Consider the following 17,097-nt stretch of genomic DNA (forward strand, 5'->3'; position numbering starts at 1 on the left):
CAGACTCCTCAAAATAACTCTGATACTAGAAATTTATGGCCCATGTCTTAAATAGCTTAGTATTTGGAGCAACTGTAATAGGGGGGAAAAAGCTACTACTATGCCATTTTAAAATAACTGAAATTTAAAAAAATTGGAGATGTATTTTCAGCTCTGGTTTCAGTGTGTATTTCATGCCTTGATGCAAACAAATTGTCACCGTTAAGTTTGAAACATTTAAAGGGAAAAATATGGCACTTAGGTTTTTTTGGACTCAAAGGTATAGGACAAAGGAAAGTAATTTCAGCACAACAACGTTATACAAAGATAGTTGGAATAAATGCAGACTTTGAAGAGGATGAGTACTTTTTTCTAGTATTTTTACGTGTACTAGAAAATGCAGGCTGCTTTCTACTGTCCTTGGCCTTGCTGTAATAAGAAGGTGGCCAATAGGTATTAATAGAACAAAAAGCCTGGGGCATCACTTTTTTTCTTTCTTGGATATTTACATCGATGAACTGAAAATCTCCTCTTCAATATAATGTTATTCAGATGGCAGCAATGATAACCATGGAAATAGGGGCTCTATCTGGCCAGGCCTACTCTTTAGACTTCTGTAGGGAACTTTATAGTGTAGCTCTGTAGGGGAGATAGATTTAATAAAACTAATGCTAAACCAAGAACATTCTTTGTGCATGTTCTCTGTAGCAGGCACTGTACTAAGTGCTCGGTGCAAATTATCTCAGTTTCTTCCAAATACTTGTGATATCCCTTCTTATAAATGGGGAAAGAGAGTGAATCTCAGAGAGGTTAAGTAGCTTGTCTAAGGTAACCCAGCCAAGTAAATGGCTGAGCTGATCCAGAGCTTGAGCTCATACCCACCGTGTCTGGAAAACATCACCGACACCTGATCAAGAGAAGAGTTCATTCTATCATAGAGAAATCATGCACGAGAAATAGTTCTCTTATCGCAAAACAAAAATGGAGAGCTAATTGGACTATTGTATTTTTACAGAAGTGACAAAACATCACCCATATCCATACGTACGTTCTTTATCTTGTTCTTTTCCTCCTGAGCACTGCAATTGTGGGGAAAGAAGGGCACAGATACCGTTATTACAGCCCTTTCATTTCTCTGTAATTACGTTAGTAATTAGGAGTTAAGACTGAGAAATTCTCTGAAATCTATAGATGATTTCAAAACAAGTTTTGAGAGTGACTTGACAAGTATTGACTGACTTAGTTCATCCCACAGTGATTAGTTTCAAAGATCTGTGAAAGGAACCAGCAGCACAGTCACTACTGAGTGTCATACAGCTGCCAACAGACACATTTTGTTAGAAATGAGAAAACTGTGCACCTGAGTGTGTTAGTTTATTAGGGCTGCCATAACAAAGGACCACAAATTGTGTGGCTTAAACAACAGGTATTTATTGTCTCACAGCTCTGGAGGCTAGAATCCAAGATCGCATTGTCAGCAGGGCTGCTTCCTCCTGAGGGCCGTGAGAGAGAATCCGCTCCATGCCTCTTGCCTAGTTTCTAGTGGTTTGCTGGCAATCTTTGGCGTTCCTTGGCTTATGGAAGCATCACCCTGATCTGTGCCTTATCTTCATGTGGCGTTCTTCTTGTGTGTGTGTCTATCTCCAAATTTCCCCATTTTATAAGGATAAGTGTTACTTAACCCCCATTTCCCCTTATAAGGCCCATCCTCATGACATCATTTTAACTTGATTACTCTGTAAAGATCCTATCTCCAAATAAGGTAACATCCGAAGGTTAGGACTTACACATGAATTTGGGGGTACACAGTTCAACCCATAACTCTAAGCATCAAAAACTGTATGTCACATACACCCCGTCCCTGGCAACTCCACCCTTCCACCTACACTGAGGGGTTATCTATCCATAGTATGTACAGTTTATTGAATGAGTTGTATTTACCGTGTTTCCCTGAAAATAAGACCTAGCTGGACAGTCAGCTCTAATGCGTCTTTTGGAGCAAAAATTAATATAAGACCCGGTCTTATTTTAGTATAATATAAGACTGGGTCCTTAATACATAATATAATATAATATAATATAATATAATATAATATAATATAATATAATATAATATAATAATATAATATAATTAATATAATATAATACTGAGTCTTACATTAATTTTTGCTCCAAAAGACGCATTAGAGCTGATTGTCCGGCTAGGTCTTATTTTCGGGGAAACAGGTTGGTAGGGAGCCTCTCCTTTCCAGAATAATACCAAAGTAATAAAACTCTACAGTGATTCAAAGTTGGAAGTTCTTTCCACCGACCTGGCCTGCTTCCGGATTGGAAGCCTACAGTGGGAAAGTTGACATTGGTGGCTTCCTTCCTTGCTCTGCCTTTTTTCCCTCACTTCTCCTGTTTTGACCCTTACAGGATCAGACAAGGGGTTTAGGGAAGAAAGCCAGTTGGGTGAAGGCTGGGATGTTTTCAGCTGGCATAGGTGCCCTCATGGCCGACTTGGTTCTTTAGGTAGATTCCTGGGAGACCCTCCACGTGGGGCCTCCACCGCTTTAGTTCCCCTGATGCTGCAGTGGGGCCTCCCGTCCCCCCACGCCCAGCTGACCCTCTGAAGAACTCTCGGGAGGCTTCTTTTAAGGCAACGCCATGGGGCCTGAGTTAGTTCATGAGAAACAAGCACCTTGGCTGTTAGTGGAAATAGTCTGCTCCCAGTTCAGCGTTTTAAACTCTCCTGACAGGTAGAGAGACAGCTCAGCCACACCATCTCACCTTTAGCTGTTACTTTTCAGGCTTGAGTCAAATCCTAGTCTGTGGCCCTTCCAATCCAGGAGATTGGAATCCAATCCTGGTCCTGCCCTTGAAGTGGTTCCCTTGGAGCCTTTCCAGCTTAGTTTGAAATGAGGGTTGGTGCTCACCTCTTTTCCTCCATGGGTGAGGCGGGAGTGGACATACATCAGTGATACCCTCCAGTAACTTACCCTCTCCCGGCCTTTACAACTTTTTTTATTTTTTTTTTATTTTGTTTTTAGTACTTTTTCATTTTATTGAGATATAATTGACATGTGACATTAGATTCAGATACACAACATGATGATTCCATATTTGTGAAATGATCAACCAAAATAAGTTTAGTTAACATCCATCACCATATGTAATTACAAATATTTTTCCTTGTGATGAAAACTTTTAAGATCTACTCTCTTAGCAACTTTCAAATACAGTCTCCATCTATACATTACATTCCCGTGACTGACTTGTATTTATTTTATAACTGAAAGTTTGTGCCTTTTAACCCCTTCACCCATTTCACGCACCCCCATGCCTTTACAACTTCTGCTTAGAGGCTGGAGGAGACTGAATGGCTGACTGCCTGGCAAAGTCTGGTCAGGCGCAACCCTTTGCAGGTGCTAACTCTGCCAACTCCTGCAGGTGTACTAGGCAGAACTGAACAGTTAAGGGAGAAGGGAGACATCCGGACTTCCATGGTGGGATGGTATCATTTGTGGAGCAGCATGAATAACCTTTACTTACATTACAGACAGGGAGTTGGGTCACCGGATGTGAGTTCTGACCTTGAGGAGAGCATCCTCGCATTGCAGTTTGCACACTTAAACATCATGAAACACAGCCTAATACAAAACTTACTTGCCTGTTTTGTCAATTTGTAGATATTTTCAGTGGCTTTGTTTCTTTAACATATTTGGACTTTCTTCGTGGAGAACTAACCTGTTATTTATAACTCCCTACTTTTGCCCATGTGACTTTGTGTAGTATCAGAAGAATTTCTGATTTGGGCAGGGAAAAGGGAGTGGGCTGTGTATGTGCTGAATCCCAAAGCAGCACTGTTCATCGTTGTACTCTGCAAAGATCATTCTGTTCTAAAGATATGGTATAAAAGCTGGTTCCTTGCTGTATTTAATTGCACTGCAATAGAATTCATTCACTAGTTTTAAATAAAAGGTGATTATTTCCATGCTAAAGTGTATTTACGCAGAGCATTCAGAATTGAATAATAAAAGATTAGTTCAACTTCATAGCATTTGTATCATCAACTTGAAAATTATAACTTATTGGTCTATATAGTACAAAAGTATTCATTCCTTTTGGCCTTTTAAAAATATTAGATAATACTCAGTGCAAGAGTATGAGAGACCCAAATAGACCACACAACAGAGAGACTCAAAGTTGAGAAAATGTAACAGGAATTTGAAACATGCTCAAAGCTCCTTGGAAGGATCTGGTAGAGAAACTTTAAACTTTAAAAACCCTTACACCCATTAATTTATTCATCTATTCAACTAATATCTGTGACAGGAAGTATGGCAAGATGTTCAGACAGAGATGGTCAAGAGATTATTACTGTATCGAAGGAACTCAGTCCTCTGGAACTCAATTACTTTTTTCATATCTTCACAAAAATTCCTAACTTTATGTAAATCTAGGCTTGGTTCCTATTGAGTATTTTACTACTTTAAGAGATTTTATTGCTATATAGTGCAAAGTATTAATGGACCAGGTATCTTTCATTCCACTGTATTTGTTAGACCTCTTCCTTTACATGTGACCATGAAAGTCACAGTGATGTGGGATCTTAATTCCCTAAGTTATAGCTCCAGTTTTAATGTTTCTTGCTATTCTTATAGGGAATACCACACATGTGCCTGCGAGCCATACAGATGAATCTTTCAAAAGCACTGTGAAACCATCTACAATTCCAGTTTCCTCCGTCTCAAAAAATGGGACAGTCACCACCTCAAAACCCACAACAAAACCATCAACAACTTCAGTTTCCTCAGCCTCAAAAAATGGGACAGTCACCACCTTGAAACCCGTAACATCCAAAAAGACAACAACACAGGTCTCAACAAATGTGACTTCTACCACCTTAAAGTCTACGACCAAAGTAACAAGTCTTTCCCAAAACACAACCCAGATGTCAACATCCACGATGACCACAACCCACAATAGTTCGGTGACATCTGCTGCTTCATCAGGAACAAGTATGTATTAAAACTGACCTGTGTTTCCCATGCTGAAGATAGTTGTTAAATGCCACCTTTACATCACAATTCCATTCTGTAAAATAAATACAGGAATTTAGACAATGATTTCCTAGTAAATAAATTAGTGGTAGAGATCAGGAAAAGAGTCAATTGACTTAGTGTTCTTGTCCCTTAAAAAAAAAAAAAAAAGGATTCCAACTTAATCATGCCAAATAATGACTTTATAAGGGTCATCTGTGAATAAATAATTTATCCTAACTGGATTTTATTTTACATTGTTTGAGAATTTGTTACACCTTTCTCTCTCTCCCCCTCATTATAGGAAGGAATTAGGCAGGTTCAATCTACATGATTTCTGAACCAAAATCATGGTGAACTTTGGTTTTAATTCATTTGTGCCATAAAGATATTTTTACATGGTATTAGATATAATCACGTATGTAGTATCAAGAGCCTCAGCACTCTATTTTTTGCATTTTTAAAAATATAATACCTGTGAAACGATGAGTTCCGAAACCCTAAGATTGTCTTTTTAGTTATCCAACATTGAAGTTCTGTTTGAAAGCTAGTGATTCAATTTATCAGAACAAATAGCAGACTATGGTTTCTTTTGTGTGTGTTTATTTTACTCCATCTAGTTTATTTTCTTTATTAGTACAATTTACATATGGAAATCAACTTTAATGTCTCAGGGACGCTTGCCATGATAAAACCAAAGTTTAAATTCCCAATTTATTCAAAAAGGAGAAATCTCAGAAACATTTCTTCAAATTGGATCCAGTTACAAGATTACAGCTGTGTTACCCAGACCTATTTTGTTAAGGCATGAACTCTTAAGAGGATTCCTAAGGAAAAATATTCCCAAAATCCTGCTGCCTCTGAGGTTTTGGTAGACTGTCCAAGTCCGACACCATCAAACACCTTAAGATCTTGGGGTTGCAGATACTAGGGGTTTTTCTTTAAGAAATGTGTTGGATAAACAAGAAAACTAGAGCGAGGCAAGTCACTAGACATACTGGAGAGGAACTTTCTGTGCTTACAGTCCCTCTTGTCCCCAATTCAGCATTCATTGATACAGAAATTCAGAAAGTTTTAGCTTATTACAATGTTTTTAAAAAGCACTAAAGCCTATTTTGTTCTGTTTTCTTCTAGTCACAGCAACTGTAAATTCTAAAGACAATAAAGGATCAAAATTTGATATTGGCAGCTTTGTTGGTGGTATTGCATTAACACTGGGAATTTTGTCTGTTCTTTACATTGGATGTAAAACATACTATTCAAGAAGAGGCATTCGGTATAGAACCATGTGAGTTTTGATTGGCCAAGACTTTTTTTTATTATTATTTCTGTATTTCTTTAAATATCATGACAAAATATCAGAGTAGGGGCAATGTTCATCTCGGGGATAATTTATACATTTATGAGTTATGTTCCCATCAAAGTAAATTGTTTATGTACAGCTTCTGATGATAATTATTTACAAACAAAAATAGACATATATACCTATCAAAATGTTTGTATTTTATTGTCATACATTTTTTTTTTTAGCAGACACCAGGTTAAGTCAACCCTTTTCACTTGCTTATAGCTCTAATGGTTAAGAAATACCTTATCATGTGGCTGTTGAACTAGCATGTCTTATGTTTGTCAGTAGCACTAAAAACATGGTTTTTGCTTTCTATGACAAAGAAAGCAACTAAAGGAATTCTTCTGACAGCCACATTTTCCCTGATAATTTACTCTATCAAATAAGTTATTAGTATAATATACGTTATTTTATCTGTAGTAAAACTATCTTTTTTAGGTGAGTTTTATCAAGTCCTGATAACCAAACCATGTTGAGCCTTCTTATAATTCTGTAGGTCTTAATGATTTTTAGAGGTATTCTCTCCCGGCTTTTGTTACTCCAACAACATCTTTTTGTTTTTTTCTTTTACGTCTTACGTGTACAAATACCACCAATTCATTCATTTGATTGTTAGTATATATAAATACCATAGAATAGATGACAATTTTCCAGAATTTGTTCTTTAAGTTTTTGTACCCATATGCATCTCACAGAGACTTTTCATGTCAGAAACATTTGAGAAATACTGATTAAGCGTTAAAATTTGCAGTGTTTCTTTAAAAACACTACATGTTCCTAGAAATATTTATCATCTGTTTTCTTGGTAAATTTAATCAGTTAACCAGAAGGCATATTTTGATTATAGTAAATTAAATGCCACATTTTTCTATGCCATCAGTATTTATTGATATAGTTGAGGCTATAAAATAGTGAAGCAGTTAAATTAAGATGTGCGATTTTCCTTTTAAACTGCCTTAACTACAAAGTATGGAATTTTAGCATTATGGGCTAATTTTTTTTTCCATATATATGTGACCACATGCTGCATACCTGTGGAATAAGTCAGAGTCCAGAATCCCCATTGCTGTTAAGGGAACTGTGCTGGCAGAAGCAGAATTTGACTCTTAATAGGACTCTTATTTTCATATAGGAAAAGTAGATGGTGAAAATACCATGTTTAGTTGAGTCTATGTACACAATTTTGTTTTTTTCCACATTTTAACCCCTCTGAAATTAGAATATATCTTAGAGTTTATGCGATGAGAAAGCACTGTGTTGTAGTTTAATTGGCTGTGTTTTTCTTAGTGCTACTAAAAAAATAGTGGATTTTAAAGCTAGTAGTTCCTTTGAAGTTATAAAAAATCATGACATTCCATAAGTAAGGAGTTAATGTTTGTCCTGTTAAAGAAACTGAGACCTTCTATGTCTAGTAATAATGAGCCTTTCTAGTTTTCATGTATTGGGTAATAACTGATTAAAATGTTAGCTCCTATGTTTCTTGCAGTTGCATGGAGAGACAGTGGAGTGAAATAGTTCAGAGATGGGGTCTAGGGCAGACAGACTTAGTTTTGAGTCCAGTTGACTGCTGACTAGCTGGGTGCCTTCCATGCTTATGTAAATGAGGCGCATAGTGGATAGTGGTCAAGTCAAGAGTTCACGTGCTGGATTAGCTTCTGATCATCTCTGATCTGCAAAATGGGATAATGAATAAATAAAGCAAATAAATAAAAGTGCCCTCTACACAGGGCTACTGTGATAATTAACTGAGTTAAGGATGTAAGTCTACAGTATTAATCTGGCACATAGTAAATGCTCAAGAAATAATGGTGGTTTTCTTTTTAAAGAGGGTTATAATAGCTAACTGGTGAAAAGTCACACACCTACCAAAATGCAGAGCAAAGATTTGAGTGCAGGTCTGTTTGACAACCTGAACCACAGTTTGAATCCTTAGCCAGTACTGTACACCAGATACTTTGATTTAAGAACCTTTACACAAGCAATCACAATTAATTTTGATCCTAAAACTTGAAGTTGTTACTTTACTTAAAATTATAAATATATAAGTAATTTTGACAAATACAAAACAAAGTAACTTTAACTTTTGCTATATTACAGCGATGAACATGATGCCATCATTTAAGGAAATCCAAGGACCAATGGAGAGAAGATTGATGCAACCCTATCAATTAGTTTAAGACGATATTCTCTTTTTGAAAACAGTACAAACAGGCCATGCATATAATGTATAATATATAAATATGTAAAGGTGCCTCATGATTACTAAAGGTAAAAAGGGCTTGCTTTGGGTTTTTAATGAACATTTGGAGCATACAGTTAATGCAATGGTTACGTTCGCTTCTAGAAAATATGTAAGACAAACATGTCCTGTCCCATTTGTTTGTGGCATTGGTCTCACAGGACCAGTAATTGGAAGACACCACTAAAGGGCACAATGCCATCTCCGCACACACAGTGGTTCACACAGAGAACTTCCATGCTGTTCAGGGCTGGGTATATCCTAATTACCAATGCCACACGACGGAAGTTTTATGAGTAAACCAGATCTTATGCATAATTTTAGTTTAAGTGTCTCTTCAGAAAGCATCAATATTTTAATGTTTGAAAGCTTAGTACTTGGTTTAGAAACAAAATGTACCACCCCACCTCACCCCGAAAAAAAAACCAGCAGAAACAATACCTGGGCTTTGTTAGCCCTGTTGGAGAGCCTGTGTTTTTATTAATAATTTCTTTTGCGCTTTCAATGGCAGTTGATATAACTATCTTTTTTCCTCTGTAATTTCAGCAAATTTCAATGTTTAACATGATAATGTTTTAAAGAGTTAGTTCTTAGTATTAAATAAGAAGTTAGATTATTTGCTACTGTGAGGATATCATCACCACTGGAAACTGCTTTATTTTATATTCAGCTATTATATATTTAGTGACTATTTTTGAGATGTATGTAGAGCTACTTTCAATAACTAGAAATGTTTAATGTAGTGTAAACACACCTAACTTAAAAAAAAAAAAAAAAGCCCCTTCTGAATTCCGAAACCACATTTAGAGCTCTGTATAGTCACAACTAGAGGTGAATGCTGTTTATCAGGCCAGGGATTGTGGAGCTCGCCTTGGGCTACTAAACCTACAGGATGAAAGGCTGCCTTTTCCTGCGCTGCTTATTTCACTCAAAACTTGGGGGGAAACAACATTTTCACACCAGAACACCAATGTATTTTGGAATAAATGCTCATGAAGTTTTAAAACAGAAAATTTTAAGACAGGAAACTTATTGCTGCCTTATTTGGGAATTCTTCAGACCACTCTTCTTCCTCCTTTGCTGAAGACGAGGCACTTTTCATATGTACTACGTTAATGGAGAGAAAAAGCACAGCACTGCAGGGACACCAATATTAGCCAGCGGGTTTGGGAGGGTTTCAGTTTTACAGTTTATATGCCAGCACTCAAAACTCAGGGTCCAGTTTTGACAAAAGATATATTTAGTCAACTAAATGTAAATACTAAGATAATATTTCTATCTCAGAATGCTCAAAGTAAATCACACCAATTAATAGTCTAAAATGAGCTAAGATGTCCTAATGAACATGCACCAACATTTAATAGGAATTAAATATAACTTCTGTGATCAGCTTTTGGTTTACAGAGAATGTCATGTATCAAGAATTTTTATATAAAAGAAGCATTTCTACTTACTGTGCATTGTGGCCAATTGATGGGATGAATATGGATGATAAATTATCTAAAGTATGAATATGACAGGATGTATTGACACACACAGAGTGGAAGAATTATTATGAAACATGTGTTTATATTAGTTTGAAAAAAGATGGGGCTGATAGGTAAGTTGTATGTTACTAACTTCGCCCTAACTGGTCTTTCAACTACTGCTTTTGTATCTTTGAAAAATATACTTAAGATACATTTTATAGTAATGGGCACCTTTTAAATATAACTTGTTTTGTCCCTTGCATTCTTTATATTTCAGTACTTCAAATCAGTCAGAACTTTGTAGATAGGCTTGAAATTTTCTTGAATACTTGTTTCTTTAGCACTTTGAAGTTAAAACAACCACTTTTTTTTTTAAAGTTTTAAATGTCATTATATGCCTTTAAAGTTTCCTGTGCTTTGGGTTTGAAATAATTTAGTTGTCTTTTCTCTGTATATAAGTTGTATAATTTGTTACTTTCAAATACCAGTACTTCAATGCAGATCAGCTTTTTTTCGGTTATGTTCAAAAATTGAAAGAAACAGTGATGCAACCAATATTTAGCTTTGGAGCCCATTTCCTAAACATAAATTTATCTTCCTAATTATATTTACTCAAGCAAATGTTCAGTTTTATTTGCATTCCTTGAGAATGTATTTACTTGAAAAGCAGTCCAGATGTATATCTAAATACTAGGCAGAGTCTAATCAATGATTTTTAAATTTCCTTGGCTAATCCATAAAATGAATAATTCAAATACAGATAAATGAGAGTTGGCAATATATTAGTGATAATTTTGTATACGTCAGAAAAACATTTAAAGCAAACTGCTCTTTTTCCTTTTTATTACAATGACCAGCTTTTGATATTTCATTGTTACTGAGATATATTTTTAGAATAAAATTTTGTTCTCCAAGAGTTTCATGTGTGTGATTTTGCTTCATTTCATCATACTCAAGAGGAATTAACAGGATAGGAAAAACCCAAAATAAAAAGGCAGGTTGTTGGGGCTAAATTGACACTGTTGTCGTTACCTGGAGCTTCAGCATCACCCAGAAATTTGGCAGCGCACATTCCTGAGCTCCACCCCGCACCTACAGAATCAGTATTTTGTTTTAACAGTCCTACCAGGTGACTGATCTGATGAACACCAGTGTTTGAGAAGCACTGCTCAAAGGATTTTCATTTCAAACTACTTTAATTATGCTGGGTAGAACCTTTAAAAAATATATATTCATAGTAGAAATAAAAACTCCCATTCCTTATATAAATCAACTGCAAATGCATTAATGTATAGTGTGGTTGTTTTCAACAGTTTTCTTTTTTCTTTAAAACTGGATATGATTTAACTTTATCTTAGAATAACAAATATTTATTATAAGGTAATCAAGGCGAGAGGTTGGAGTCTTCAGGAAACCCTGTATATAATAAAAAGTACCCTGGCCTAGTATTATTTGTATACAATTCTTCCTCCTTACCCTTGCTTTCGCTTCATTCTGGCACAGTTTATGCCCCCACCAACTTCAGGTTTGGGTATGTTGCTTTTGACCCAGTGGTATGGGAGTATATGTAATAAGTAGTGTATCTGTTTTTAAAAATACCCCTTAAAAAGTTTCAGCTAAATAGTTTTTAAAAATTAAAGTATGCTATACATAGAAAACAATGCAGAGAGTAACGTCACCAAGATAGCAACATAGGGCATTCCTGACTTTGCTCTCCCTCACAAGAAAAACTAAACTATTTTCATGGATAAGAGACCAAGACAGACTGCATTAGAAGGGTCAGAGCGGCTACATATTGACTGCATTGCCCCTTCCCCAAGCCATCACAGCACCATGCCAAGAGGTCTCCCTTGAACCTGCAGTTCCCCCATTGGGAAAAGGTTGCCCAGGGTAGATATCCGCTCCCCCAGAACTGGGGGTCACTTCTCATGAGCTCCCATTCTTGTCTCACCCCGGAAATCTGTGGGGCTTGACCACTGGGAATCTAGTGGAGAAGGGGGCAAGGGCTTGCAACCATTTGCAATCAGAACTTGGCAGAGTTCCTACCTGAAATGCCCAAGTAGTAACCCCAAGCAGTGGCTTTGCTCATCTGTAGTCAAGTCCGTGGTGCAGTCTGACCAGGGAATGTCTTGGGATGCAGATTTACCAGCCCTGGAGCCTATTCTACCCCTGTTAGGTCAGGGGAGCTGAGGCAGCCCAGCCCACTGATGAATATAGCACTAGTAGAAATTGAAAAATTATTAGAAACATACAACCTACCAAGACTGAATCCGGAAGAAAGAGAAAACCTGAACAAATCAATTACTAGTACAGATATTAAATCAGTAATCAAAAATCTTCCAATAAAGAAAAGCCCTGGACCAGACGGCTTCACTAGTTTTACCAAACATTTAAAGATGAATTAAGGCTAAACCTTCCAAAATTCTTCAAAAAGAAAATCAAACAGGAGGGAACATTCCCAAACTTATTTTATAAGACCAGCATTACCCTAATACCAAAGCTAGAAAAGGGCACTACTAGAAAACTACAGTCCAATATCCCTGATGAATATAGATGCAAAAGTTCTGAACAAAATACCAGCAAACCAAATTTAGCAACACACTAGTAAGAGGATCATTCACCATGATGAAGTGGGATTTATCCCTTGGACACAAGGATTGTTCAACACTCACAAATCAATGTGATACATCACATTAATAGAATGAAAAAAAAAAAAATCATGACCATCTCAATAGCCACACAAACATTTGACAAAATTCAACATCTGTTCATGATAAAAACTCAACAAATAAGTATAGAAGGAATGTGCCTCAACATAATAAAGGCCACATATTACAAACATAGCTAACATCATACTCATGAAAGGTTGAAAGTTTTTCCTCTAAGATCAGTAATAAGACAAGAGTGCCCACTCTCACCAGTCCTATTCAACATAGCACTAAAAGTCCTAGCTGGAGCAGTTAGGCAAGAAAAAGAAATAAAAGTCATCAGAATTGGAAAGGAAGAAGTAAAATTGTCTCTATTTGCAGATAACGTGACTTTATATATAGAAAATCCTACAGATTCCAAAAAAAAAATGTTAGATGTAAACAAATGCAGTAAAGATGCAGAATAACAAAATTTACAAAAAGCAGTAGCATTTCTATACACTAACAATGAATTATCTGAAAAATAAAATAATTCCATTTATAATACTATTAAAAACAGTAAAATGCACAGGAATAAATTTAACCAAAGAGGTGAAAGATCTCTACTCTGAAAACTACAAGAGACAGATGAAAGAAATCAAAGAAGAAACAAATGGAAAGGTATCTCAAGTTCATGGACTGGAAGAATTAATATTGTTAAAATGTCAATATTACTAAAAGCCACCTACAGACTCAATGCAATCCCCAAGATTCCAAGGACATTTTTTTTAAACAAGTAAAAGAATCCTAAAATTTGTATGGAACCACAAAAGACCCCAAATACCAAAGCAATCCTGAGAAAAAAATAAAATAAAGTGGAAAGCATTACACTTCCTGATTTCAAGCCATATTGTAAAGCTATATGTGGTTGCCAAAGGGGAGGTGATGAGGAGATAGGGGAAAAAAACAATTTAAATAAAATATTGTAATCAGAACAGTATGGCACTGGCATAAAAACACACATAGACCAATAGAACAAAAGAGCCCAGAAATAAACCCATGCATATATGGTCAACTAATATTTGACAGGAGAGCCAAGAGTACTTCATGGAGAAAAGACAGTCTTCAGTAAATGGTTCTGGGATAATTGGATATTCACATGTAAAATAATCAAACTAGACTCCTATCCTTTTCCACTCACAAAAATTAAATGGATTAAAGACTTAAATGTAAGACCAGAAACCATAAAACTCCTAGAGGAAAACGTAGGGAAAAAAGCTCCTTGACATGGGTCTTGGCAATGAATTTTTGGCTATGACAACAAAAACACAAGCAACAAAATTAGGACTACATTAAACTAAGAAATATACGTAAAAAGAAACATTTGATAAATATAAACATTTTATGTCTAGCCCGCTGTTAACGCAATCTTACAAATTCATTGGTAGGTTTGTAGTACATGGAGAACACAATTTAATAGACATCTCTAGATATAAATAGCTGACAACTAAGAAGAAAGTTAGTTGGAGATCTGAGATTAAGTCCTGGAAGATTTCTACTGGGAATAGAAAATACTCAACTTCCTGTCCTTTTCCTGCACCAGCACCACCACACTTACTTCCCCTACACACACCCATCCATCCTAACTAACCCGTTGCCTTCCCATCTGAGAAAGAGATGGACTACTGCCCCAAAGTGTCTGGATTTATCACTTTGAACTATTCAAAGGCCTTGCCTGTCTTTATTAATAAAACATTTATCATAATTTTTAACCCTTTCTTAAAAATCAAAGCGCCATCTCTTTCATATAGAATTTTTCTCATGTCTCCAAGCCTGCTCTTTTTTCTATTCTGTGTTCTCTGCTTGCTGCTGCTTCAAAAAGTTGAGAGAAGAGCATGTATCAAAAGGAATCTCAGAACATGTCATCCTGTCCTTTTGCTGTGGGATCAGGCAGGAAATTTCTGGGAACCGCAAATGCTCTGCACCCAAAGGATAAAAAAAAAATTTTTTAAATCAACTGAGGTGGAACACTTCCTAACTCATTCTGTGAGGCTAGCACTACCCTGATACCAAAGCCAGAAAAACACCACAAGAAAACAAAATAATATATCCTTAACAAATATAAATGCAAAAATCCTCAACAAAATATTAGCAAATTGAATCCAATAACATTAAAAGGATTATACACCATGTCGTGCAGGGTGTCAGGCGGGGTCTCTGCTCCCGCTCCCCACATAAAAACGCAGGACACGGTGAGGCCAAAAAGGAACACCCTCGGAGCCATAGGTGGGGGAGTCATACCAGTATATTCTCTCTGGCGGCTGGGTTGGAGACACAGGAAGCAGGAGCCACACTGTTCGCAACCCTCACTGCACCGTTTGCAGGCTCAGCCACCATCTTCTTGCTAGCCCCCATTTGCTGCTAGCGTAGCCACAGCAGTTATATTAGTGGCCAATGGCTCACTGGTTACAGCTGACAGCCAACTAGCCACACCTGATGGCCATCCAATCACAGTTGATGGCCATCCACTACCTGAGCCAGCACCTTTCCATGTGAGGCCGAGAGCCTGGAAACTGCTTTCTGGGGCTCTGTCCCCACACACAATGACTAAATGGAATTTATCCCAGGAATGCAAGGGTGGTTCATCATAACAAAATCAATGTAATATAACACATTAATAAAAACAAAGGGAGGGAAAAACATGTGACCTTGATACAGAAAAAGTATCTGACAATACCCAGCATCCTTTCATGATAACACTCAGAAAACTAGAAATAGAAGTGACTTCCTCAACTTGGCAAATGGCATTTATTTTAATCCCCACAGCTAAGGTACTCGATGGTAACAGACTGAAAGCTTTCCCTCTAAGATCAGGCACAAGACAAGGAAGCCCACTTTCATCAATGCTGTTCAACATTGTGCTGAAAGTTCTAGCCAAAGCAATTAGGTGAGAAAAAAAAGCATCAAACCTGGAAAAGAAGTAAAACTATCTCTATTTATAGATGTCATGATTCTAGATACAGAAATTCCCAACAAATCAACAAGAAATCTAGAGCTAAAAAAATTCACAAAGTCTCAGGGTACGAGATTAACACACAAAAACAAGTTGTGCTTTTATATACTAGCAATGAACAATCCAAAAGGATATTAAGAAAACAATCTCATTTTGAACATCCAAAAGAATATAATATATAGGAAGAAATTTAACCAAGGAGGTGAAAGATGTATGCACTGAAAACTACAAAACACTATTGAAATTAAATGGAAAAATCTCTGTGCTCATGGATTGGAAGAATTAATATTGTAAAGACGGCAATACTTATCCAAAGCAATTTACAGATACAATGCAATCTCTATCAAAATCCCAACAGCTTTATCCTCCAAATCACATGAAATCACAAGGGGCCCCAAAGAGCCAAAACAATCTTGAAAAATAAGAAAGTTGGAGGATCACACTTCCCAATTTAAAAAGTTAACTACTATAGGAATCAAAAGAGCGTGGTGCTGGCGTAAGATTGACATAGAGACCAATGGAATTGAATTGAGCCCAGGAATAAACCTTTCTTTTGGTTTGTTTTTTGCTGTGTACTGGATGGCAAGTGCCCGATATTTTTAACTTTATTTTTTACATAAAAAACATACGTACCATTTTGTGTGTGTGTGTGTGATCAGAGTACCTGATTCTATTCCCTTAGCAAATTTCCAGTGTTCAGTACATTACCATAGTCATCAAGTTGCACATTAGATGTCTAGACTTCTTCATCTTACAGATCTACAATTTTGTGCTCTTTGACTAACATCTCCCCATTTTTTTCACTTCCCCTCCCCTAGCACCCACTGTTCTACTCTTTACTTCTATGTATTTAACTCTCTTAAATTCCACATATAAGTGAGATCATGCTTTTTTTCCTTCTGTGTCTGACTTATCTCACTTATGTCCTCCAGGCTCAACCATGTTGTCGCGATAGCGTAATTTCAAGACTAAATAATATTCATATTCACACACACACACACACACACACACACACACACACACGTTTTTAACCCACTCTCTGATGAATAGACACTGAGGTTGCTTCCATATCTTGCTTGTTAATAATGCTGCAATTAACATGGGAGTGCAGATATCTATCTCTTCAAGGCACTGATTTCATGTCCTCTGGGTAGATACCCAGAAGAGGAATTGTTAAATCATATGGTAATTCTATTTTTAATTTTTTGAGGAACTGCCATACTGTTTTCCATAGTGGCTGTACTAATTTACAATCCCAAGAGTAATGCATAGGTTCCCTTTTCTCCACATTCTCACCAGCACTTCTTATCTCGTCTTTTTGATAATATCCATCCTAACAGGTATAAGGTTAATATCTCATTGCGGTTTTGATTTGAATTTCTTTGATGATTAGTGATG

The 17,097-nt window shown here is 36.6% G+C and overlaps 1 protein-coding gene across 1 annotated transcript in view; it reads left to right on the top strand.

Annotated features, from left to right (window-relative positions):
• The window catches only part of TMEM123 (transmembrane protein 123), a 49,023-nt gene extending 38,048 nt beyond the window's left edge, over nucleotides 1–10,975 (top strand). Inside the window, exons 3-5 of the mRNA XM_019712672.2 lie at nucleotides 4,626–4,982; nucleotides 6,138–6,291; nucleotides 8,449–10,975. Of these exons, the coding sequence (XP_019568231.2) occupies nucleotides 4,626–4,982; nucleotides 6,138–6,291; nucleotides 8,449–8,473 (536 nt within the window). The 3' untranslated portion in view covers nucleotides 8,474–10,975. The remainder of the gene's footprint in view (nucleotides 1–4,625; nucleotides 4,983–6,137; nucleotides 6,292–8,448) is intronic.
• Nucleotides 10,976–17,097: the final 6,122 nt, after the last annotated feature.

This window comes from Rhinolophus sinicus, linkage group LG06 (assembly GCF_036562045.2).
Source record: "Rhinolophus sinicus isolate RSC01 linkage group LG06, ASM3656204v1, whole genome shotgun sequence".
In the NCBI taxonomy this organism is placed as follows: Eukaryota; Metazoa; Chordata; class Mammalia; order Chiroptera; family Rhinolophidae; genus Rhinolophus; species Rhinolophus sinicus.